General features: G+C 34.0%; 1 protein-coding gene across 3 annotated transcripts in view; it reads right to left on the reverse strand.

The window, feature by feature from the left end:
- Nucleotides 1-2,967: 2,967 nt before the first annotated feature.
- The window catches only part of IFT74 (intraflagellar transport 74), a 76,570-nt gene continuing 52,936 nt past the window's right edge, over nt 2,968-26,601 (reverse strand). The window contains exons 14-20 of one of the 3 annotated variants that reach the window (XM_057720309.1): nt 21,133-21,186; nt 19,667-19,764; nt 18,890-19,016; nt 9,231-9,394; nt 8,540-8,665; nt 4,708-4,768; nt 2,968-3,331 (exon numbers count right to left, since the gene is read on the reverse strand). In XM_057720309.1, coding sequence (XP_057576292.1) covers nt 3,213-3,331; nt 4,708-4,768; nt 8,540-8,665; nt 9,231-9,394; nt 18,890-19,016; nt 19,667-19,764; nt 21,133-21,186 — 749 coding nt within the window. In that variant the 3' untranslated portion in view covers nt 2,968-3,212. The remainder of the gene's footprint in view (nt 3,332-4,707; nt 4,769-8,539; nt 8,666-9,230; nt 9,395-18,889; nt 19,017-19,666; nt 19,765-21,132; nt 21,187-26,601) is intronic. The other 2 variants (XM_057720308.1, XM_057720307.1) reach the window with 2 other exon arrangements.

The raw sequence follows: 26,601 nt of genomic DNA on the forward strand, positions 1-26,601 counted from the left end.
TAGAATTTTTAAAAATCATATTTTTAATTTTTTTAGTATGAAAACATATTCTACTTTGTTTCTAGTTGTAGTAACGGAGGCAGTTTGGTTTACCTAAAAAAGTAAAACAAGGTAGTGCAATGTCAACATGGATAATGCAGGTGATGGTGAGAATGCAGGAAAACAAGCACTCTTGCATACTACTAATCATGCCACCTTTCTGAGGTCCATTTGTGTCAAAAGCCTTGGACTCTGCATATTCCTTGACACAATCCTATGAGTTAAGCACTATTACTTCATTTTATAGATGAAACTGATATCCAGACAAAGTAACTTCCCAAGGTCATATGACAAGTCAGTAGTGGAACTGTGATTCAAACTCAGTTACCTAATTCAAAGCTTACACTTAACCCCACCCCCTCAAACCTCATTCAATAACATGGCATTTGTTTTCAGAAAGTATTCCTATAATAACATGCAGCAATTTAACATGTTGTACAATATATAATGACACAAACAAAAGTTTGCAAAATTATAAATAGCAAAAGTTTAAGAACAGTATGATCTTAATTTTATTAAAAATATATAAGTATATAATGAAAAAGTACACGTGTGACGATATACAGATGCACATCCAAAGAGACTAGTGTGATCAAGAGTAATTTATTTCATTTTGTTTATCTGTCTTTTCTAAATTTGCTACCTTTGTTTTAAAAACTGTCTTTTTTGAAGATATTCAATCTCCATTCTCAAACCATGAATCTGCAATTTAAACACACAACCTGCTTTTATTTTAAAAGGTACACAAAAATGAAAGATACAACATTAATTTTAAAATAGATCACCACAACTCTCTAGTAGTCCATCTTGATTTCTTCTTACTTCAAGTCTAAACGTTCTAATTTATTAAGGTTGTTTATGCTGGAATCATATAGCTAAAGGAAAGAACTACACAGAAACTGGGTGGGGGACAGCAAGAACCCCTGGAGCTTCTATTAACTGGTCCTTCATCTCTAGTGTGAACAGCATTACTCCAAGCTCTAATCCTCTCACCCTGCCTGAATTCTACACAATAACGTGAAACCAGAACATGGTCCAAATCAGGGACTCCCGTTAGTGAAAAAAAGGGTATAAAGAACTCATGTTTATTTGCTGACAAAGATAAGGGTGGGAAAAACAAAGACTTGCTAACTTTCCCATGTTGATCTTCATCAGTAAGACTACTCAGCATGTTTGTTCAGTCTGCAGCTTCTTTCCATATGACTTATAAGGTGTTATTTTAACAGGAGTGAAACTCACTGAGCAATCCGACTGACTGAGGAAGAGCCAGTTCATGCAGATAGTAGCTTCCAGGTCTATCCTAGCAGAGAGAATATACTCTTGTTGGATTTGTTGAAAAGCTCAGAGAGGAAGGAAGAGACATTAGTAAGAATTTCCCTCAGATAACATGTTTTAGTTTAAAGAAGTCCTGCTCAATTATGTTCCCCAAATATCATATATGAGTAATTTAGAACGGAGGTTGGGAACCTTGCTTTTTTCAAGAAATTTTCAATTTTTTTTTCTGCCAAACTTCACACTGTTATAATACAAACGCTTATATTTAATGAATAGTCAATTTTCTTCCTACTTTCCTTCTGGGAAAAGATTGGTTCAGTTCTAGTTCAATGACTACAGAATTGTCTTATTAATCATATGTCCTTTCTACAGGTTAAAGTACTAACTGTATGTATGACTTTATTTGAGTTTTTATTGCATGTCTAAGTATTAAATGTACATCACAGATAATTTTTAGAAAGTATCAGAAAGTCCAATGATATAAGACCCACAATCCCACTACTCACAAAAAAGGACCCTGATATAAATAGTATATACTCTTCTTGAACTTACTGCACATTAGCATATTAAGGGTTCTGAGCAGTTAAGAAGAAAACAGTTTACCTTTGTTTCAAATAACGTTTCCCAAATTCCTTTGATTATGAATCTTTTGGGGGTACAACACCTACAAAAAAACCTGAGGAACTGAGGATCTGAGGGACATGTTTTATGAATGCCACTTTAATAAACTGAGCACTATGCAGGATCTTCAGCCACACTAGTAATTCAGAGTTAATCAAATTCAACAATGTTCACCCCTCTACCTATACTCACACAGAACTAAAACTGAATAATTTAATGATAAATATTTACTTTAGGAAAGCAGCATGCATGGGTACTTTTATCATATATAAATTGTATCTCAATAAAACCTTTTAAAAAAGAAACTAAAATGCTTGTGTTTCATGAATACTGAGAAGGAGAGAGAACTTGATGAACATGAGATCAGAGAAAAGGAAGGATAGTTTTAAGGAATATTTTATGCTGGCCAAGGTGACTCATTCCTGCCCAAAAGAGAGGATGCATCTTTAGTTACCATAATGTCTCCCAGATTCCTAAGACACAATTCTACCCCTTCCACCTTTTCCTTTCGAATATTCTGGCAATGCTTATAAATTAATCTACTTAAGTCCTCCTGTAATAGTAAGGAATGAATGTATACTCCAGGTGGAAGTGAAAAGCAGTAGCCATTGTCCAAAAGAGCCCACCATAAGTAAAACATTTCTTTTAAACTTCTAAGTTCTTCCTGACAAATATTTACATGTGAGAAAGTGTTTAAAAAAATGCAAAGATTAAAAGGCTTAATTCCAAATTTTTAGGAATAACTGATATATAAAAAAAGTTATATATTTGCCTGTGACTTTATATGCCTGAAAACACATCAAATATATCCTATTTGAGAAGTAAAGCTCAAAACTAAATATCTCCCTTCTATTCTTACTATCTTCTTTCTAGAAGCAAAAACTGGCAAGGTTGATAAGTGCTAAATCAGAATCACACTCCATGCATCCCTCCTAGGCTTGCCATATGAAAAGATGATCTCATTTGCTGCCATAGAGAGATTATATCAATAAATGAATAACAATGGCCAATTTGAGTTTATCTCCTAGTTCTTTGAGACATTTTTATCACCCACACAAAACAAAAACAAATACAAAAGGAGATGATACTTAATACATAAACTATTTATTAAACTATTATACTATTTAAAATTTCACTTTTCAAAGAGGCCACAAAAATTATAACATTCAAAATTTTAGGTAAAACTCTTTAAGGGTAAGCTATTTTTTTTTCAGTTGGCGTGTACAAAGTTTAGCAGCAAGAAGACATTTCTATAGAGACTTGCAGTGGGTTCAGACTCAGTTTCTGCTCATGCTACGTAGAGCATCCATGATGCTTTTATTATACTCTGCAATCTGCTTGGTCACATTCTTCATAATTGGCTGGTAATCACTCTCTTGACTCTTGGTTGCTATGACTAATTACATGAGTTAAGGGGGAACACTATCAATACAAATATTAATCTAATTTTGTGACTCAGAAAGGACCCAAATTGTATTAGTATTTTTCTTATTGAAAACTGAAGATGGCACAAAAAAGCACAATTAAAATAGTTACCAAAAAAACCCCATTATTTTAACAGATTAAGCATCAATTGAAACCTAAAAGGCCAGGCAAAACTTATTTCAAAAAAGTTCACCTATGGTATAAAATCTTTTTTAGAGTTAATATGTTATTCATTTCAATCTTAATCTGGCAGTAGAACAATTCACTGTTCAGAAGAGTACCTTTAGTACCTTACATCCTTTACAGTACCACGCAGAATTTCAGGTGAATCTCTAGACTTCACTCTGTTTCAAAATCACCTACTTTATGTGGCACAAAACCAGAATTCTGGACTTTAGCATACTGTGAATGGGAATCTTCTGCTTTTAAAATAAGTTGCACAACACTGGGAATAAAGCCCTTAACACATCTCATCTGGAGGTAAGCTGGGGTCCATGCTGCCCTGAGCTGACGTTCAGTAGCGTTCTAGAGGAGAACCTATGCAACCAGTGTGTCAGGATCTAGTTCTCTAAGCAGAGATGTCCTTGAATAGGTCAAAGCATAGACTAGGAAACAACCTTTGGGGAAATGTTTCTTACAACTCCACAGTACTTGTCCTCAGCAGCTGCTTCCTTCTATGATCATACAAAAAGATAAGCAAGAAGACTGAACATAAGATAAGATGGACATAAATACTTGACAGAAATAAGATGGGTCATAAGTACTATCTTGGTAGACGAAGTTGAATTGCCTGAAACATAGACAAGCCAGAAGGTCAAATTTCTCATGGTACTACTTGGTTTATCTCTCCCTTTGCTGTACAGATATCCAAGGTACAGCATTATCAATAATAACAAATGACTAATCATACATACATATACATATATATGGTTACATATAATTCTCCCAGCAACACTATGAGAAGGCAATATTAACTGTATTTGAGACGATAAAATTGACGTTAAAACAATTAACTGTCCAAAGTGCATAACCTATAAGTAGTAGAGTCAATATTTAAAATTAGATCTCCTGACTCTAAAACCTGTGCACTTCGTCACTATGCCACACTATGGCTTTGTATAGTCTGCTTTCTACTATTTACTTTGGAGTACACACACACACAAACACACACACTCCTATCGTAGAATGGAAACTAAGTCTTATTCATTTATTTCCCACATAGTTTAGCCACTGTTTTGTACATATTAGGTATTTGATGTTGAACTGAAATCATTCCAGTCTTTAAAGAAATTCCTAGGAAAAAAAAAATCACTCAGTCAAGTTCAGTTGCAGTTTTTTAAAGGATACATTCTTTCATCACAAAATTATTTTGCTCATGGTGTTGCCACTTCCTCTCCAAATTTGTAAGCTAAAAACACAAAAGAAAAATGTTAACCAGTGCCCATATTCAAAACAATTATACACCCCTTTGAGACAATAAGAAAAAAAAAACTCCTCAATTTTAAATCTTTTCAACTCCCTGCATTTTACTGAGATAAAACCATGATAGACAAAAATGAAATTTAGAAAAAATTAAACAACAGTAAATACAATAAATACAATGTTGAATTCGACAACAGGTTTACTCTGTTTACTTCAATTGGAAAATATTTATTTACCAATGAACATACCAACTGAAAGACAATTTATGATTTTTCCCTTTGCTAAAAGAACTTAAAGAAGAATGGGACATGATGGTAATCTCTCCTTGAAATCTGAAGGTCTAATGCCACAAAAGTACTATATATTCTAATACTGTCAAAGGTTCAGCTATATAGGAGAAACTTCCTTATTTCCAGGGCTAAATTTCCTGTCTAATTCCACAAGCTGTGATAAGAGCAGAGCTGCAGTGTGAAGATTATAAGAGAGCTGGTAAAAAGCTGGCACTGTTACAATAATTTCTGCATCAACAGGAAGCTAATGTGGATATTATATTGATGGTTGCTTCCTCCAAAGACAATTTTACTGTTATAGAATTAAATTGTTTTTCTGATTTAATTAACCTTGTAACTCTGGGTTATGGTCTTTCTTTTTTAAGATGCACATAGTTTTTTTCCTAAGCAAAGGATAGTCTGAAAAATGACACATTACAATAATGTTCTGCCTGGACATTTCCAAGAAGTAATAATCATTTAAAAAAATCTGATAATTGAAACAGAATTAATAATATTTCTAATCTCATGTTAAAATTATTTTCAGGGCATAAGTTCATTCTTAATGTAGCAACTATCCCATTGTTTCCTCCAAAGAGATAAATCTAGATATTAGGATGAATCATAACTAATTAATTATATGAACTGTATGTGCTGTAAGTTAATGCTACTAAATCAGATCTAGCTTCCCCTGATAGAACCTTGAAGTTAAGATGGCCTTAAGGAAGCAGTCAGCACTTTTTGACAATAAATCTCTAATAACCTTTTGCAAAGTCAAGTACCAAATTTTTCCTCTCTGTTTCATACAAAGGGGTGGCCTTCTTATAATGCAGCAGACCTCTTAAGTGCTAAATGAATAATGCTATAAAAGCAACACTATGTCAGATGGTCAAATTCCTTCTATATTATACATCTATCTCAGTGACTTGCCTTTAAACCTCCAAGGATGTCATGAAGCACAAATCTGTTTTTCTCCTACAACTTATTTTAAAAGTCTGTTAAGAGTTCTTTATATGTCTTGGATTAACCTCTTATGAGATATATGACTTGCAAATATTTTCTCCCATCCTGTAAGTTGCTTTTTCATTTTGTTGATTGTTTCATTTGCTGTTCAGAAACTTTTTGATTTGATGTGGACCCACTTATTTATTTTTGCCTCTGTTGCTTATGCTTTTAGTGTTGTAATAAAAAACTTGTTGCCAAGACTAATGTCAAGGAGCTTTTCCTCTATGTCTTCCTCTAGGAGTTTTACAGTTTGTTCCAATGTAAATATGTTTAAATGATTTCAAATAAATAACCACTAAAAAAAGGTCTATTATGTAAAATTATTTATAGATTTCAAAATTTTCGAGAAAATTTTGCAAAAGATAGGGAGACCAGGATTTGATTCAAACACTTCGGATTCTCAAAAGGCAACAATTAATACAGAGAAGCATTGTAAACTGTGGTTTATGTTACAAATTCCTGTATGTGGGGTTAAGAATAAGATTAGCACTTAATGTGGGAATAAACAAGGTAGCCACTGACTGGTTTAAAACACAAATGTTTTCCTCTTTAAATGATCTATTCAGTGGAAGAGGAGGGCCAAAAATCCATATAAAAATATCAGTATTTTTTCCTATAAACTATAAGACAATGGCTTCATAAACTTTTTCTTAGGTTTCTTCTCCAGTATCTATTCCCATTCTAAACAGACTAAGATAATTTTGCTATTTACAAGTCTATAACTAGACTTGTATATTACAAAGTAGAGACAGAGTAACTGACTAATAAATTTGAAATATGTAAATTAGTGACTTCTAAGCTTTTATCAGTTGTGGCAAACTCTGATGAGAGTCCACCCTTTTCAAGAAGAACAGAAGGTGTATCTTTTTTTTTAAAATGGTACATCCATATAATGAAATAACTGATGTCATAAAAATATCATCAAAAAAAGACCTTGAAAACATTTAAGTACGAAAATAAATGCTTAAAGACTGTACTCATAGAATGATTTCATTATTTGTAAAAACAATATAATTAAGGGTGTGTAATTACAAAGGAAAAAAGTTTACAAGGATATTACACCAAAATGTTAATGATGGTTGTCTATCATGATCATATTACTACACAAAGGAAGAAAAAATTTAATGCATTTAGCATTACTACATCATAGCTGCAAATTGCTAACACAGACTAATTAGATGTGAGACTGACCAACCTTTATTAGATCATAATTACTGATTTTGTACATGACACGCATGCTTCATTTAATCCTCCAGCAAATACTTATTTAACAGCTATTACGTGTCAACCACTAGTTTAATGCTGGGGAGAAAGTGAGTGAAACAGACATCATTTCTGCCCTCAGAAAGAGCTCTCAATCTAGAAGACGTCAGACCCTGCTGAGGTAATTATCAGCAGCATGAGTGATATGGTGGTGCAGTGGTTAAGAATCCACCTGCCAATGCTGGGGACAAGGGTTCGATCCCTGGGCCGGGAAGACCCCACATGCTGCGAAGCAGCTAAGCCCGTGTGCCAGAACTACTGAAGCCTGTGTGCCTAGAGCCAGTGCTCCACAACAAGAGAAGCTACCACAATAAGAAGCCCAAGCACCACAACGAAAGAGTAGCCCCTGCTCGCCACAACTAAAGAAAGCCTGTGTGTAGCAATGAAGACCCAACACAGCCAATAAATAAAACAAAAACAAAAACAGCATGAGTGATACGAAAAGGGGGTTTGTCTGTGCATCTGTGTAAATAATCAGAGATGTTAATAAAGAAATTCAAGAATAGGACTGCTCTTCATAGCATTATTTGAATAGTTTTAAAACGAGAAATAACCTAAATGTCCAACAATTTGGAATTGACTCAGTAAATTATGCTATATCCATATAGTCAAATATTATATAGAATCATATTTTTAAAAAATCAACTGACAAGTATTTATGATGCATAGTTAATAATGAAAAACAAGTTTCCAAATAATAGGTACAATATGGTACCATTTCTATAAATATACAGAAATAAATGTGTACATGTATGTATATGTATAAAGTAAGTATACACAGAACATATACATACAGACTAGAAGTATCTATCTACATATACATACAATCATCTCTTCTGGGTGGTGGGATATTAGTCATTATTGCTCATTTTTGTTATCTGTGGCATTTAGGTATTAGCAAAGTTTCTGCATTAAAAACACTTTACTTTCAAAAATTTTAAAAGCTATTACTATAATGGCAGTGCCCAGAATGGTGCCTAGCATAGAGTTGGACTTCGATATAAGTTTATAGAAGGCAGGAAAGCAGCAGTAAATTCATTCTGAGTGGAGACTGTACAGAATCTAGCTATCTTCAAAGCCAGAAAATCTGGAAGGTAAATAAAGCAGGTGAAAAAAAAAAAAAAGGAATGGATTGCTTTGGGAGTGAAAATATAGATTAAGAGAACAGGCTGGATAACCTAAAAATAGAAATGAATTTTAGCTGTTTTTTTTCTTTTTACCTGAGAATGTGTCTCGTTTTCTTGCAATTCTGTTTTTAGTGTCTCATACTTTGTGTTTAGAGTCTCCATTATTTTTTTAAAGGCATTTCTGCGGGTTGATAATACTGCTCTCTCCTTATGTAATTTCTAGATAGATTCAACCAAACAGAAGTAAATAGGCTTTAGCAGATACCAATATAAATAGCATTTGACTTAAATAATTTCAATAACACTCTGATAAAATTCTACCAAGGCTACAATTACTCTAAAACCTGCTTGCAAAAATATCCTTTTAACTATAATAAATTAACTATTAATTTATAAATAATTTAACTATTACTAAATTAATATAAACTATATTAATAATAACTTATTAGGGCTGCCATATGTGCTCGTTCTCCACCAGATTTACTTTAAATTATTGTAAATGGCAATGCCACTGAGAAGTCTGGAGTAGAAGAACATCATAATCAAATGTGCATTTAACAAAGTTTATATTTATTGCTTTTCAATTTTTGTTTTCTGTTTTGAAACTTAAATCATTCTAAATTCCTACTATACATATAAACTTCTTTATTTTTTCTTAGCTTATATATCAAATAGTTAACTGAAAATAATAAATTTTGTAAATTTTTAAAAATACATATATTATTAAATTTAATCAAGAAAAAAACAATTTGAATTACAATTTCATAGGACTGTTACCATTTACCTTTTTCTTTTCTTCACCTGATGATTTTAAAGCTGGCAAATCATTATATGTCTCCAGATCAGTTATCATTTGCTTAATTTTGCTTTTTAGAGACTGTTGTTCCTCAGTCATTTTACTTTCCAGAAGCTCCATTTTTTGTAGATCCAACTGCAGACGCTGACTATCTGAAATGTAGGAAAATACAAGGCCATAATTAGTCGAAACTTTATTCCTTTCACAAAAGGAAATGTAATCATTAAAATTCATGTTTTACAAGAGTATCTGTACAAGAAACATATGTTCACTGCAACCAGAGAGACAATATAAGGATAAATTTAAAAAAATTACTTACCCCCTCAGGTAAGCAACATAACCTGATGTGTGTGTGTGTATATATATATATATGTATTTTTTTTTTAAATAAATTTATTTATTTATTTTTGGCTGCACTGGGTCTTTGTTGCTGTGTGCAGGCTTTCTCCAGTTGTGGAGAGCAGGGGCTCTTCGTTGTGGTGCACGGGCTTCTCATTGCGGTGGCTTCTCGTTGCGGAGCACAGGCTCTAGGTGAGCAGGCTCACGGGCTCTAGAGCACAGGCTCACTAGTTGTAGCACACGGGCTTAGTTGCTCCGTGGTGTATGGAATCTTCCCAGTCCAGGGCTCGAACCCGTGTCCCCTGCATTGGCAGGCGGATTCTTTTCTTTTGTTTTTTCTTTTCTTTATTTTGGCTGCATTGGGTCTTTGTTGCTGTGCACAGGCTTTCTCTAGTTGCAGCAAGTGGGGGCTACTCTTCATTGTGTCGCACAGGCTTCTCATTGTGGTGGCTTCTCCTGTTGTGGAGCACAGGCTCTAGGCGCACAGGCTTCAGTAGCTGTGGGGCAGGGGCTTAGTTGCTCCGTGGCATGTGGGATCTTCCTGGACACCTGTGTCCCCTGCATTGGCAGGCAGATTCTTAGCTACTGTGCCATCAGGGAAGCCCTAACCTGATGTATATTAATCATATTTGTCTCTATGCTCATACAAACATATAAGAACACACACAGTGTGTTCTTTTTATTACTTAATAACATAAATTATGAGATAAAGATTCATCATTTTTAATATGTGTATGACATATATACATGGTTATGTGGGGGAAAAAGCAAGTTTTGAAACATTATGAGCAAAATTTTATAATTACATATACTGTCAGTCTCATTATTTGTGGTAGTTATATTCTGTAAAGTCACTGTAAACACTGAGTTAGCAAATACTGAACTCCTATGGGAAATATAGGATAGGTTTCTGAGAGTCTCTGCTTACTATATTTTTATCAACAAACAAACATAACCTTGTTTTATGTATGTTTCTCTTTAAATATACCTTATTTAATATATATTGTCGATTTATTAACATTGAACTCAAGGCCAACTTACACATCAACAAAGCTTATCTAGCAGGCATATTTTCTCTGTAAGACACATCACTGCCTTGCACTTAGGAACACTAGCCAACACTTTAGCACTATACTCAGGAGCCATTTTAAACAGCAAAAGCACTAAAATAAAACACACAAAAGCGTGGTTTAAAAAAAGTGACATTAAATAATAAACCATGAAAAGGATACTTGTTTAAGGTATGAGAACTAAAACAAGAAGGCACAGTGTTGCCTTAGTCAACCTCCACTGGGAACGCAAGCATTCAAATTTTTCAAATTTGAATTCAAATTTTTCACCTCTGCACGTGTTCACAAATGACTGTGAAGGTGCTGCAAATATGAATTTGGGGTTACAAATTAATTTTAGTGAGAAAGCAAATTTACAAATACAGAACCCATGAATAATAAAGATTGACTGCGTGTGTGTGTGTGTGTGTGTGTGTGTGAGAGACATTCTTTCTTTCAAAAGTATTGAGCATCTACTATGTGCCAGGTGCTGAGGATATAATGGAAATGAACAGAGACACTGTTTTCACTCAAGGAGCTATAGAATATAGCTTAAATTAGGAGATTAAATAAGCATTTATAGTAAACTGGATAACTACTATTAAAAGAGTAATACAGAGTACCACAGAACACGTGGCACTGGTCAAAAGAATTCTCTGAAGACATACCATTTAACTGAGGTATTAAGGACTAGGAATCAACCACATAAAGTAAAAAGTGAGTGTTCCAGAGAAAATAAACAACAAGCGCAAAAAAAAAAAAAGTTTAGAGGTAAGAAAGCATGTCACCTCTGAGCAAATAACAGAAGTTCAGTATGACTAGAACACAAAGTTCAAAGTGAGTGGTGGTAGGAGCAACACTGAAAACTGAAGGATTTCAGTTCATGAAGGACTTACGTCAAGATAGGGAGCTGGGACTTTATGCTAAGGGCTATGGCAAGTCATCAATGAGTTTCAAATCAGAGAGTGACATAATTAAATCTTAGAAAGTTCATTCTGGTTGCCATATAGACAATTAATTGAAATAGTATAACTGTGCAAGGAGACCAGTTAAGTGTTGATTCAGTGATCTAGGCAAAAATCTTAGATTGCTGGGGATTTTTTTTTCATTAAACAATATTTATTAAATGCTTTCTATGTGCCAGGAAGAGAGAAAGACATGGGGAATATAGCAATGAAAAAAGAACTTTTATTTCAGTGGAAGAAGAGTATATATATAAAATTTGGGATTAATAAAATAGGCAATCGACTGGATACAGTAGTTGAGTCAGAGAAGTCAATGTGGAATCCATTTCCAACTTGAATAAATGAGTGTACTGGAGGGTAGGCAGAGGGAGATACAAATTTGTGTCTGTAGGAGGGATAGATGATACATTGAAGTTGATTTAGGATTTGTTGTATTTGAGATACCTCAGAAACATCCAAATAGAGATAAAGATGTCCATAAATAGAAATATGGGTATAAAGCCTAGAGGGAAATGTGAGATCTGAAGATACAGATTCTGAAACCATCAGCATAGAGATGGTACCTGAAGCTACAGGAGTGGTTGAAATCATTAACAGAAAAGGATTCATGACTGCAACGAAAAGAATATCAAATTTTTAAAGAATAAATTAACATGAAGGATCCACACAGAATAAGAAATGACCAAAGAAATAAGAGAAAAATCAGAAGTCATGGGGAAAAGACATAGCAGTCTATAGTGCGAATACTACCTAGAGATTAAAAAAAAAAAAAAAAAAAAAAGACAGCAAAATATGTGTTGAATTTACTGACCAGGAGAACCTGGGTGTATCCGATGAGAATAGATTTCACAGAAAAAAATGAAACCAAGAGTTAACACAGCACTGGAAAGCAACCAAACCCCAATAAAAATTAATTAAAAAAAAAAAAAAAGAAATGGAACCAAGAGTGAGATGAAGGTTTTAAGAAATTTGTCTGTGAAATCTTTGAAAGAGAGGGATAATAGCTGGGCAGAGAATACTCAGAAAAGGCTTATTTTTTTTCCAAGATGTGATGAAATACAGAAAAAGACTAAAAAGATACCAAAATTTTAACAGTAGTAAACTTTTCACAGTGGGATTATATTTTTAGTTTTTATTTATGCTTGCTTATATCTCCTAAATCTTCTATAATGAATATCAATTACATTTATAATCAGAAAATATTTTTTAAAATATTCCATTCCAGTAGGATTAAATAATACCTATCTTCTCTATTTCAGAGACTTCTTAACTTTGTGATGCTGGCTTTAAAAGTCTCTTTTTTAAAGGTAAGGAAAGGTATGAGAGGAAAGCAATATTACTGAGAACCTGGAATGTGCCTGGCTTTATATGTTATCTGATTTACTTTTCATAACCCTGGGGGAGAGGTAAATTTTATTATATAAGGAAACCAAAGCTTAGAAAGGTAATTGCCCAAGGTCAACAACCAGTCAAGCTTCAGTGCTCAGTGATACTATTATCATCTTTATGAAAGGTTCATTTTTAAGATAGTATATGTTACTTTATGATCCAAAGATGCCTCAATGAGCAACAGTGAGCTATGGGAAGAGGAACAGTAACTCTTGGTCAATTTTGCTACTTCAGGCTTCTTTCCCCAGGCATCATCCTTTGTTCTACTTTCCTTATAGCTACCAAAATAAAATCTGATCACAGCTAATTCAAAAACAGATACTAAAATGGAATTCAAATCTATATCCTATATATCTAGATGAAGAAATCTGAATTCAAACCTTCCTTGGCCAGTTTCCTCTCTCCTGTGTTCCCAGGGATAAGCATGAGAAGAATCTGATACATCCTGCAGTTACTTATTTGCAGAGGCATACAGTGATAGATTTTCATCCTAGAACATTTTACCTTCACTTTTCCTCTATTTTGAAGTAGGGATATGAATACCTTCAAGAAAATATACTGGTACTTCAGAGAGTCAAAAGCCAAATATGAACATCTTCCTTAAATCAGATTTAGATTTAGGTGTAGAATATTTTTATATTAAAGTAACATATTTCAGAGTAAAAAACAAAATTCAGAGTGACTTTCATGACAAAATTTAATCTTACAGTGGGATATATTGTTCTCTGTGTATACATATTATTTTTCTCTGCCTCCTTTTATTGTTTTCTCTTTATTGTTGCATTTCAGCAGCCTGATGATGATGTGCTTAGATGAGGAATTTTTACATTAATCCTGTTTGGGTTTTGAAGAGCTTCTCAGATCTGTACAATTAAGTTTATCATCAAATTCAGAAAAGTTTCAGCCATTATTTCAACTATCTTTTCTCCCCCATTCTCTGTCCCTCCTCTCCTTCTGGGACTCCAATTACACATAAATTAGACTGCTTGAAACTGTCCCACAGGTCATTTAGGCTCTGTACATTCTTTTTTCTTCTTCAGATTAGATAACTTCTATTTATTTAAGTTCACTGATTCTTTTTTTTTTCCTGCTGTCTTCAATCTTCTATTAAGGTCAGTGAATTTTTCATTTTAGCTATGTTTTCAACTCTAGAATTTTCACTTGGTTCTTTTTTGTAATTTCCATTTCTCTGTGGGATTCTCCAATCAGTTCATTTATTATTATTTTATTTTCCCTCAAGCCCTTAAATATGTTTATAAACTTTTCAAACCCCTTTCTTTTCACTTCAACATCTGGATTATCTAAGATTCAATGCATAGTGACTACTTTTCCCTTTGACTCACATTTTCTTCTTTCTTCACATTTAGCACATTTTTATGGTATAACGGACATTTTAAATATGTTGTAGAGACTGTATTCTGCTCCTTTGAAGAGTGTTGATTTATATTATAAATGAGCAATTAACTTTGCTGAATGGATAAAACTCTAAATTTTTTCTCCTCCGGAGTAGGTAACATCTGAAATCTCTGTACTCTGTTCTTTCAGTTTCTAGCTGCTACTTTTTCCTAGGTCCCATATAGTCTACTCAATGCATATACATTTCAAATTAGGATCTGGTTAGTGTTTATACATAGATTTTTGGCACTCCTTCTTAGCAGGATGTCTCTCTTATACAGGGCAGGCAGTAAGTAAGTAGGTTGGTTTCTCCATGTAAGATTTAGCAAAATTTACTTGGAATTAAGTTTTATTATCTATACAAGATTCTCTAATGGAAAAATCAAACACAAAGCTGCTATTAAACCTTTCTCTTCCACCTATGAAATCAGAAAGATTAAAATATACCTGGAAGGTGACATCAAAATAAAAGTATCATATTCAAGAACTGAGTGACTCTCTGCTTATGAATAAAATAAAAATCAGAGTATAAAATATCAAATAGTAAAAAAAAAAAGCTTCAAAAGACACTGATTTAAGAAAGGAGGTTATTAACCAAATTTGTCCTAAGTTGGTATAATTAAATGTGACATTTCCTTCTATCCCTTTAGAGAGTCTTAAGACTCAACCACATTGACAGATGTTATTTTAAAAGCTATATCAAAATATGGACTTAAACGTTGTTGACAGGGTTTTGTTTCGTTGGATTAATATTTCTACTAGGGTTGGAAATAGTTAAGATGAGATTCAAAGTGCTGAATCAAAGTCACTGAGGCTTACGGTGTTTCAATGCTCTAAACAGAAAATGTACTTAGTTTGTATATTTTGGCTATTTGGTGAAAAGTTATATAAATCTAACTACAGGTTTAATTTAAACATACATTAGGGAAATACATTTTTAAACTATATATACTGCTTTTACTAGAGAAAGAGAGAAAATTGTTGGTTGGTATAGGGTAAAGTTTATCTTCCTTTAACAGCAGGTCCCCATAAAAAGCTAAAAGCTTCTCCAAGAGAAGAGACAGGAAGAGGATGCAGACTAGTTCCTTCTGATATGCTATGAAGTTGCAAAGTTTACCAAGCAGTGTGTACATAGTAGCAAAATCTCAGAAGGAACCACTTTGACCTGGGGAAATGTTCCTGAAATATTCTGCCATCAGCGCATTTGTTTATTCCCTGGAGTTTCCTTTCCAAAAATATAAATAAAAACTATTGCTGACAGGTTCCTTGCTTCTTTACTCATGCAGTTTATCAGTGTTTCTTAATCTTTTTTTTTTTCATTATCATCCCACTATGGAGCCTTTTGTAGACTACTGTTTTCCCAATCACCTCCCATGAATTTTTTACATTACGGATATATATCTGTTTATGTACAGTGACCCTTTGGAAGGCCAAAAACCATTACAGTTAGCGTCTAAAATTTTTTTGACCCTCCCGCCAAGATGTTATTTTGCCCCCTTGGGAGTGATATTGCCCCATTAAGAAACATAGAGCACACTAAGAAAATTAGGTGAGTTCCAATTATAATTTCAAGGGCCAAAGGGAGGCAGTTCACAAAAGGGAAATGTAAAATTCATTATCTCTGAAAGATGAACCAGAATATTATAAACCTCTTAGAGTGATTTCCAGATAGAAGACACTTCTTGTAGGGGTTGATGTTAAGGTTAAGAGAGGAAAAACAATTTATATGCTTGGCTTAAATTAACACAAAAAAACTGACTAAATAAAATTAAATTGCAGGGGCCAGATAATTCAAAACTTTGAATGGGAAATTTTCAGTAAAATCCCTATCACAGTAATAAACTGCATTTTTATCTCCATTGAAGCCAGTTCTCATTGTTTTTTAATTCTACATCTCTGAAGAAACTATAACGACTAGGTTTTTAAAAGAAATGTAAATACAAAGTATAAAAGTATGAAAGGAATACAAAGTCCTGATTATTGAATTCATTTCCTGGTATTGATATTTACCCTTTAAAAAAACGTATGCAAGTGAGAGAGTAGCACTGACATATATACACTATCAAATGTAAAATGGATGCCTAGTGGGAAGCTGCTGTATAACACAGGGAGATCAACTCGATGCTTGTGACGACCTAGAGGGATGGGACAGGGAGGGTGGGAGGGAGGCTATATGGGGATGTATGTATACATATAGCTGAGTCACTCTGTTGTACAGCAGAAACTAACACAACATTGTAAAGCAAAAAAAAAAAAAAAAAAAAAAGTACGTTTTTCGACAGCCATCACGCCAAGATAGCTTAAAGGAGGCAAAAACTTGTTGAACTAATTTTGACCTTAGATAATGAAAAACTTAAAACTATGGTCTAAAACACAAAACAGAAGTTTCTTAGATGGAATAATTAAACATAAAATTCTTCAGCTTATAGAAAAAAGAAAATAAAGATGTAAAAATACTCATAGTTATATACATCCAGAATAACTGAAAATAGGATCTTGAAGACATATTTGTACACTCATGATCACTGCAGCATGACTCACAATAGCCTACAGGTAGAAACAACCTAAATTTTCATCAACAAATAAATTAATAATGAAAATGTGGTATATACATACTACAGAGTATGATTCAGCCTTTAAAAAAAAAAGGAAATCTTGTCACATGTCACAACACAGGTGAACCTTGAGGACATAATGATAAGTGAACTAAACCAGTCACAAAAAGGCAAAATATTGCAGGATCCCAGTTATATGAGGGATCTAAAGTAGTCAAACTTATAGAAACAGAAAGTAGAGTGTGGTTAGCAGGGGCTGAGGAGGAAATGGGGAGCTGTTGTTCAATGGGTATAAAATTCAGTTTTGCAAGATGAATATGTTCTAGAGATGTGTTGCATAACAATGTGCAAATAGTTAACACTACTGTACTGTATACTTACAGATAGTTAGGATAGTAAATTTTATGTGTTTTTTATCACAATTTAAAAAATACTCATAGTTAAACCAATAGTAAGTATAAATCAAATTTAGAATGCACCTCCTCTACTTGATATATAATTCAGATACATAAATAAAACTATGGCAAACAAACAAAGCAAATCTGGGCAGATAAAATATACTTAAATGTACAGAATGACAATTTTCTACCTATATCATCAATTTAAATTCAACTGCATATTAACAGCATTCAGTAAGCATTTATGGATTCATAATCCCTTATATAAAACTCCTAGGCAGTTGTGTTTCAGAATGCAGAATTCTTCAAATTTTAGAAAAGTAATAATATAGTGTATATACTGATATAACTCCCATGGCAGTTATATAATAATCAGGGCCTGAGGCAGCATCCTGACATCAGGTAGATGAATATATTTCTGCAGCAAAAAGTATGAACAGTCAAACTAGGTAGGATAATGAAAGACTATAAACAGCCTCATGTCAGTTCAGGTCAGGTTAGGTTTTGCTATGAAGAGCTTTTTAGATCTGGGGATTCCAGATAAAGGAATATTGTGGAAACTTCCATTTGGGGAATCTTTCAACACTTTTAAGTTAGCAAATAGTGTCTTCTTTCCGCATGATCTCACAAACTGCCAGAGTAATTTCTAGTAGATAAATAAAACTTAGTTAATTCAAAGTCACCATAACTATCATAGTCAGAATCTACCACTTCAAAAAACCTAAGACACCATACAAATTTTAACTTGACTTTATCCTAGACTCTTTAATCTCAATTACGTGTATTTGTTTCTAATCTCTACCTGCACTATCCAAATGGCAGCCACTAGCCACATATGACTTTTGAGCACTTGAATGTGTCCAGTCCAAATTGAGATGTGCTGTAATTATAAAATCTCATTGATCATTTTTATATAGACTACATGTTGAAATGATAATATTCTGAAAACTCTGGGTTAAATACAATATATTACTGAAACTCACCTGTCTCTTTTTACTTTTTTAATGTGGCTACTAGGAAATTCAAATCATTTATGTGGCTGGCATTACATTTCTTTTGGATAGTGCTTCTCTAGTCTCATGTTAGTCATAATGGCTGAAACTAATTATAATTAAAACATTACCACCGCTAGGACACCTCTCCTCACTACCCAAGACCAGGGTGGATATGAGTCCTGTGCACGTCCATTGCTCCTTATGTTTCTATCATAGCACTGTTTCATTATATTTCAACTGTTTGTCATTCCACCAGATTGAAAGTTTCCTGAGGAAACAGACTGGATTTTTTTTTTAATCTCTGTATACCCAAATTATAGTAAAAGGCATAGAGCAAATATTCAATAAATGTTAAATGAATGAGAATATCCCAATGAACTGCTATTAAGTTGATATGAAAAGTCACACAAAATTCTGAGCCTATGAATGACTGCAGCAGTAGGCAATCATAAATTATACCCTCAGTCTTTCAAAAAAAATCAAAGAGAATAACATTAGATTTTAAAAGTTCCAATTCGTTACAGAAAAAAAAAAGATATTAAAATCTAGGTTGTTTTCTCACCTGAAGTCAGATTCCTAGCCGTACTTTGTGATTTCTGCATTTCAGTAGATTTAAAATTGAGATCATCCTGCATCATCTTCAGCTCTTGATTGGTGATAGAGGATATCTGTTTCATACGATTTATATTCTGTATTTGCAGAGACATAAAAGTGGGAAAAATTCCACTGATTTAACTTTCCAAAAAAACTCTTGAAAAAGCTGCTAAAGGACTGGATTTTTGCAAGGGTATTCTTTTTTGAAATACATCATTCATTATATTTTACATAAGAAGACAGTGAGATTCAAGGTCAGGTTTTCTCAATAAGGAGAGGTTAAATTAAAATTCAAAATTGTGGGGGGGAATCGAGGGGGGGGGCGTCAAGGAAGGGAGGGAATATGGGGATATGTGTAAAAAAAACAATTGATTGAACCTGGTGTACCCCCAAAAAAAATAAAATAAAATAATAAAAAAAAAAAAATAAAAAAATAAAATTCAAAATTGTTTCTTTTACATTTGCTTTATTTTACCATAGAAAAAAATCAACTATACTATTTTAGGAACTGGTTGGATTTTTAAAACACTAAAAATATTAGTGTTTTAAAGGAGATCATGCATTTTTTCTCCTATGGTACCACACAATAGTAGCTGCTCAATAAATATTTTTGGGGGAACTAAGATATTCATTAGGTATCCTGTACTCTTATGTAATAGTAAATCATTTCAGTATTTGAGTTGTATTTATAAAGATAACCTCAGTAAAAATAATGAAGACACTAAGATAGGCACAAGGTACTTACTCGACTACAGTGCTCCAAAAGTGCAACAATGTTGGCTTCTATCTGTGCCTTCCTTTCCAGTTCCTGGTTCTTAGTTTCCTCAAAAGTCTCAATAAAAGCTGCCAATTGAAAAATATAATGAGAGGCTACTGTTGATATAGCAAACACTGTATAAGCTCTGATGTGTAAGTCTGAAGAGTACTTTTTTTGAAATTCAAAGCAAATTTTAAACTATCCCTGTTTAATTTTTTATTAACCCAAGGGTAATTAAATTACTCAATAAGAACATTTCTACATACTTTCAAACTTTTAAAGTTTAACCGTTATGACCTTAATACAAGTAAACTAAAAATTATAAATACAGGCTCAGAAGTAACAGCTGATAAAATGGAGATAAGAATAAATCCTATGTTTTTATGCTAGGATCTCACTGATACACCTACGATTATTAACATCTATTATTAAGCACTAACTTTACTTCTGAAAATATTACTAACTACATTTTTTTACCTGAAAATTGAGTATTTTACTCATGCCAAGTTAGCCTCAACTAAATAAGTTTAGTACTTTATTCAGTTATAAATAAATATTCTAAGAAATCATCCCTTTCCTTCTCTAATATAGAATTAATACATAATTTGCTCTTATCTACTTTCTTAAAATATTTCAATGGATCTTCCAAAAATTAAAATAATTTTACTATTAGCATGAAACAATAAATTAATTTTGAGATAATTTTTGGTACTTGCTGAGATTTTAAAGAAATCTTGGGATATCGTTAAACCAGAGTTGGAAATTACTGCTTTATAACATGCCTCTATGAACGTAACAATTGGCATCAGACCTATAAAAATGTCAGATTTTAGAAAAATAATCTAAAAAGGAAACCAGTAATCATTAATGTAGTCAATTTTGATAAACTTCTGAATGTTTAAATGAAGATCTATTTACAAAGTCAAATTCAGATTTTTTTTTAAGATTTTTAAAAAAAGTGAATGAGAAGCTACAATAGAAGGCTACTAAAGTTTCAGTTAGTAATAGTACCAAGAAACAAAATCAGAGGCGAGGGCTAATAAATAATGAGATAAGTATTATGAAAAGCTTAAAAAAAGATGAAAGATATTAAAGGTGAAGCATGTAAAAGAGAAATTCAACATTCAATCAACGCGTGGTCTATAGACTCCCTATACAGATTATAAATATAAGTATTCACTTTAGAACTTAACCCTAACATACAGTCTCTCTCACACACACACACACACACACACACACACACACACACGTACAAAATCTTTCTAGAATTCTCTACCCACCCGTAAACTATGCTGGATATTTAGTAATACTTCAAGGCAAATGCTTTGAATGTCCACACTTCTGCACTTCTATCATTAGTCACTATATCTTCCCAAAATGAGATCTCTGATTTAGTATAAATGAACAACTATATAAGAATATAATATTTTCACATCTATAAGATAATCACTTACTGTCCATATTTTCCTCCCTCTTTTTTAGTTCCTTGTACTTCTGATTCATTTCACCTATAAGAGATCAAAAATATAACACGGATTTCAAAAACTCCAGATATAGTACACTAAATTAGAACTGTCTCCTAGGTTCTCTATATGCCATTAGTCATTAAATATTCAGCACTTTCAATTAGGTGAAATTCTTTTACAATGACTTACAGGGTCTTTTAAAACTGTGTGTGGGGTTGGGGGAGAAAAATCTCTTGACTTTGACTGGAAAGGACTGAAAGACTCTCCAACGGTTCTCTACTTCAGTTCCAACTTGGAGCTATTCAACTTACACATGAACACACTGGTGACTGGAAACATAAGCTCCCATGAAAGTTCATTTCACCTCCGAAGAGCTCACAACAGCAAACAAGACAGCAGGGTCACTGAGCCTAAAGTCTAAAGATTTAACAATTAAAATGTACTAAGTGCTATCACATGAAAGTAAAGGGTGTTATAGCAGCACACAGCAAGGACAATTAATCTCGTTTGGGGATTCAGGAAACTTTTCTCCAAAGAAGTAATATTTAAACTGCATTATAAAGAATGGATGAATAGGAGTTACTTGATCAAAATACAGAAGGAATTCAAAGTCAAAGCATTGTTAAGTACAGAAACGTGAAAGTGAGGATGAATATGGACCAACAGAGTTCTCAGGCAGAGAATGTGAAGTGAAAAAGTGGCACAAAGATGAGGTAGGTTATGAGAGACCTTATAAGACACATATTATAAAAGCTTGGATTTTCTCTTAAGGACAAAGATTACTGAAGAATTTTAAACAAAGGAATAAAATTATCAATTTGCATTTCTGAAAAATATTTCTGATCTGGAGAATAAAAGAGAAGTAAGATTGGAGGCAATAAGACCAGTTAGAAGGCTGTCACAATAATCCAGGTAAAAGATGAAGACTGCCTGGTGGCAATTACGATGTAAGGTAGAGGATTTTTGTTTGAGATATTTAAGAGCCAGAGCGAATGGATTTTGGTGAGAGTCAGAGAGGGAGAAGTCAAGTATGACTCCCAGGTTTATGGCTTGGGCAATTCCTCAATTCCACTGTGGTATTATTTACTGGAAAAAAAAAATAAGTTGAGGAAAAAGTTGCTTGTAGCAAGTTTAGACACATTGCATTTAATATACGTGAAACACATGATTAACAGGGCAAAAATCCATGGCCCATACAGATGAATGAAATCTGACACTTGAGCTGCATAAAGGGACCATTAGTAGAGGTGGATCATGATTATTTTAGAAAAATAGGATTTTCAGTGTAACAAAAATTGAGATTTGGAGGCTCACGCTATTTTCCTCAACTAGTGAGATGGCTGCAGTCCTGTGCTCCCAGGGCCCCAGGTAGAGAAAGCAGAATAAATTTGTTCTTGCTCCAATCTGTATAGTTTCATTAAAGTCAGTTAGTTCCTAGCATTCTGGAGAAACTAAAGAAGCTTATAAGACAATGCCCACCAAAGATGTAAAGAATAAGAGATTCCTAAGGGGGTTCTTGGTAAGAAGCTGGCATTTAGAACGACTTTAGGAAGAAGAGCTCAAAGAAAATGGGGGAGCCAGCAGTTAGAGTCCAGAGGCTAAAATCCAATGGTCAGCCTGCGTTCTATATATCCTCCTATAAGGTACATGGTTTTGTCAACTACCGGCTAGAGTAGCAATAACACTAGGTAGTGGAGGGAGATAGAGTAAAGCCCCTAATTACATGGAGGCTATAGACTTCCACTTGTATACTTGCTTGGGTAGCAAGTGAGTTACAAGTACACAAAGGTGATGGCAAAGTCAGAGACCCAGGCCAGCAGACAGCTTTTCTGCTTTCTGGTCTGAAAACGTTTTTCCCAAATTCACTGAGGACAGCCCTTATACAGAGAATATCTTGTCAAGGCCCCCACAACAGTACTCGCAGTAAAACGCTGAAAGCTACTGTATAAGGATAGTAAATACCCAGAGGTCATGAATTCCTAGCCAGGGAACACTCAGAACCAGTGGGGAACATTTGGTTCACTCTGACTAAGGCTTTGGAAGCACTAACAACTTTACTGAACTACTACTCAGTTCAAATGATCAACGATGGTCTCAGAGCATACTGAATGCAGCATGATTAGTTGTAAGGGTAAGGGGCAAGATCTTTTTTTTTACTAATAACAAAGTTTGTATATGATTAAGTTTTTTAAAAAAAATTATAGATGGATTAAGATTCATCCTATAATGGTGTTATCAATACCATTCAGTTATTTATGGCAATAGTTTTTTGGGTGGAAAACTGAGAAAGAATATGAGTTTGTAGCATACATGGTCTGGAACATACTCATAGGAGGCTGCAATGCAAGTAAATGTTACATAACATATATAAAGTAGCAAAAAAGCTAGTATCTGCTGAAGCTGCCATGGCCTAGGTTTCTAAGAAAGTCCTAGTTCCTTGTGTGGCTGTCTGAAACGTTGTCCTTTGGGAGACTGGTCAGGCATTAAGGGATTAAGAAGAAGGCCTGCATCCTATACTTTATAGGAATTTAACTACCATCTTATCTTTCCTTTTCTAAACTTAAGAGAATTTCCTACACATGCTGTTTCCAGTTTCTCATCTTGCTATTAGACCTCAAGACACTGCAATGAGGCTTTCTTCCTGACATCCCAATGAAATTGTTCACTGTAAAATTATATGACTCCTTAATTATCAAATCATCAACTATCTTACTCTGCAATATTTCACACTATTGATACATCCTTCCTTCTTCCAATTTTTTTTGTTGCTTGGGGGTGGGGCTTTTCTGTATTTTCTTACTCTCAGATCATTCCTTCTCTGTCTTCTCTTCATAACTTTCCCTTTCTTCATTTAAAATCTGGATTCTGCTCTTAGTTGACTTCTAATGCTACATTATACCCAAGGAAATCCCACTCATTCTTGTGGTTTAAGAACTCTTAAATTTGACCCTTTTCCTAATTTTCAGATTGTTTTATCCAATTGCTTACTAGATATATTCATGTGGATACGTTTCAGGACATCCTAACACACAGCATATCCACAACTAAATGCATCAGTCTTCTCCCTCAAAGTCTGTACCCCTCTGTGCTCCTTACTATGTGTGAAAGCCCTTCACCATACACTTATCATCCAAGTCAGAAACCTGGGAGATTCCTCCCTCCTACTCCCCTCAAATCCATGCTCCAAGTTGCCATCAGATTGAGCTGGAAGACATGTCTGGTCAATGTCTCCAGCTACACAGCTGGCCAGCTAGATTAGATAAGGACAGAGCTCCCATATATCTCAGCAGATTCCCAAGCTTCATAAAACCTCCTCCCATATCACTGTTGTTAAAAAGAGAAGAGATCGAGGCCCTGGTGAACTCCTTTATTTTGTGATTTCTCAGTTGGTAGATTAACATCTGAGCTTCTTATGAGAGGCAATGTACAGATGTGGGCAGCCATAAAGTAGGGCAAAATATTGGGCTTGTTACCAAATCTATCCTTAGGTTTAATATTATAGGAGAGGACAAAATCATAGATGGAGGAAGCTAATCAGCTATCACACTGGAGGTACAAAGCAGGCCAGCAAAGGGGTCTAATGTAGAAAGAGCAACAATGAAGAGACCAAAGGAGAGGGAAAAGGACACGCTCATAAAATGAGGGTTATTTTAGAGCTATCCTTAAACTCCGAGTATTTGATGTGATCATAGTTCTACATAATTTATTTCTTCCAAATTTACTGAGTACCTACTATGTGCCAAATATTATAATAGGTGCTGGGGATATCAAAATGAAAAAGTTACCACTTTAACCTAGAAGAGCCTGCAATCTATTAGGTGCACAAAAGCAGAAAGTTACAATGCAACGTAAGTACTGTAACTACAGTATATATGAAGCACTATGATAACTAGATGGGTGAAAAGAGTTCAGAAGGTTTTTACATAGATAGTATAATATCAGCAAGGCATTTTAACAGGTAATGTAGGAATTATAGAGATGAATAAGATATTTTCCCTCAAGAAATTTATACTCTAGTAAGACAAGTACCCAAACATTTCCACTATAAATTCAGGCCTCTTTTCCATTACAGGGAGGAAAGAAGAAATGAACATGGACTGTTACAAAAGACTTGGGATACTGCAGAAAGGACACCATTGCTTTCTGATATTCTCTGCTATAGCCAACCAGTGGAGTAAGGTATGCTCTTCTTCCACCACTAAAGGGCTGAGTTACCACCATAACTACCTTTGTCCTCACTGTCAGTAAGGTCATCTGGCTCTCTCACCTCTCTATCATAAACCGTTCTCTTGAACCAAGGCCTACAGAGTAATCTTGGCTTTTACACTCTGAAAAGCAGTTCTGACCCTGGAGAAGGGTCTGAACACCATTTTCTAGAACACGTATCTACCCCAATTTTCTTTCCTGATCAGTGTACAACAAGACACTTGCTAGTGACTCCCCTGGCTGCAAGGCCCCCAAGTCAGCAGACCTACTGATTTTAGAGGTGAAAAAGCAGCAAAAAGCAAATAAAATAAGAGAGGAGGGGCAAAAATAAACCCTGAGGGACTTTTGCTGGAAGGAAGGACTCTTTCCTTTATAGCACTTGGGGTCCTTCTGAGGCAAGCTAAATCTCCAGGTATCTTTGAGCGTGATCCTTATGTGGCATCGTTTCAGTCTCGTTACCATTCTGTTCATTCTACTCTTAGTCCAGTTCTTCTTCATTCCTTTTAAAGTATGATGCCAAGAAACAGGATTCCAAGCAGATCATCACTTCTCATAGTCTGTATGTTCATCTTTTGTTAATGGAATCTAGGATTCCAGCTGTTTTGGAGGTTATATCACATTAAGCAGTTATCTAAACCCCCTCTAACATTTTTACATATTTTAGTAAGTTACAGCACTTTCTCCTCCCCTACTCCTGCTTCAATTTTAATTAGTTTTGGAGTCCTATTAAACTTCATCTTTTTACATTCAGTCTCTCTCTCACACCTACTTTTCACACTTCACTATGGCAGTAAGTAGTAAACTAATTTATCAAATACTAAAACTGGTATGTTAAAATGAGTACATATAAGTTTAATGTTTTAAACTAACTTTTAGCTTCAAGTTTCACCCAATTTATCAATCACACATTCTCTACAAAATGTTTCAAATTTTGGTAGGAAAGTTTCTTTACAGCTGTGCAAACAAGATCTGATGACTCTATCTACTAGAGGCATTTTAAAAATATACAATAAAAATTCTCTAAATATGTAAAAGTTAAATTATTGCCTAAAGCCTCACCATTCCTAAAGAAAAGAAAAAGGACTATGAGGAAGTTTGTTTCAAGAGAGTAATGTCAATAAAATCAGATGGTACAATGAGTAATCCTTGGCATGTATATTAAACACAATGAAAGTTCTTATTATTTCCTAAAGCAGTGCTTATCAAACTTTAGCATGCATCAGAATCATCAAGAGGGTTTGTTGAAACAAT

Source organism: Hippopotamus amphibius, chromosome 2, assembly GCF_030028045.1.
Source record: "Hippopotamus amphibius kiboko isolate mHipAmp2 chromosome 2, mHipAmp2.hap2, whole genome shotgun sequence".
NCBI lineage: Eukaryota > Metazoa > Chordata > Mammalia > Artiodactyla > Hippopotamidae > Hippopotamus > Hippopotamus amphibius.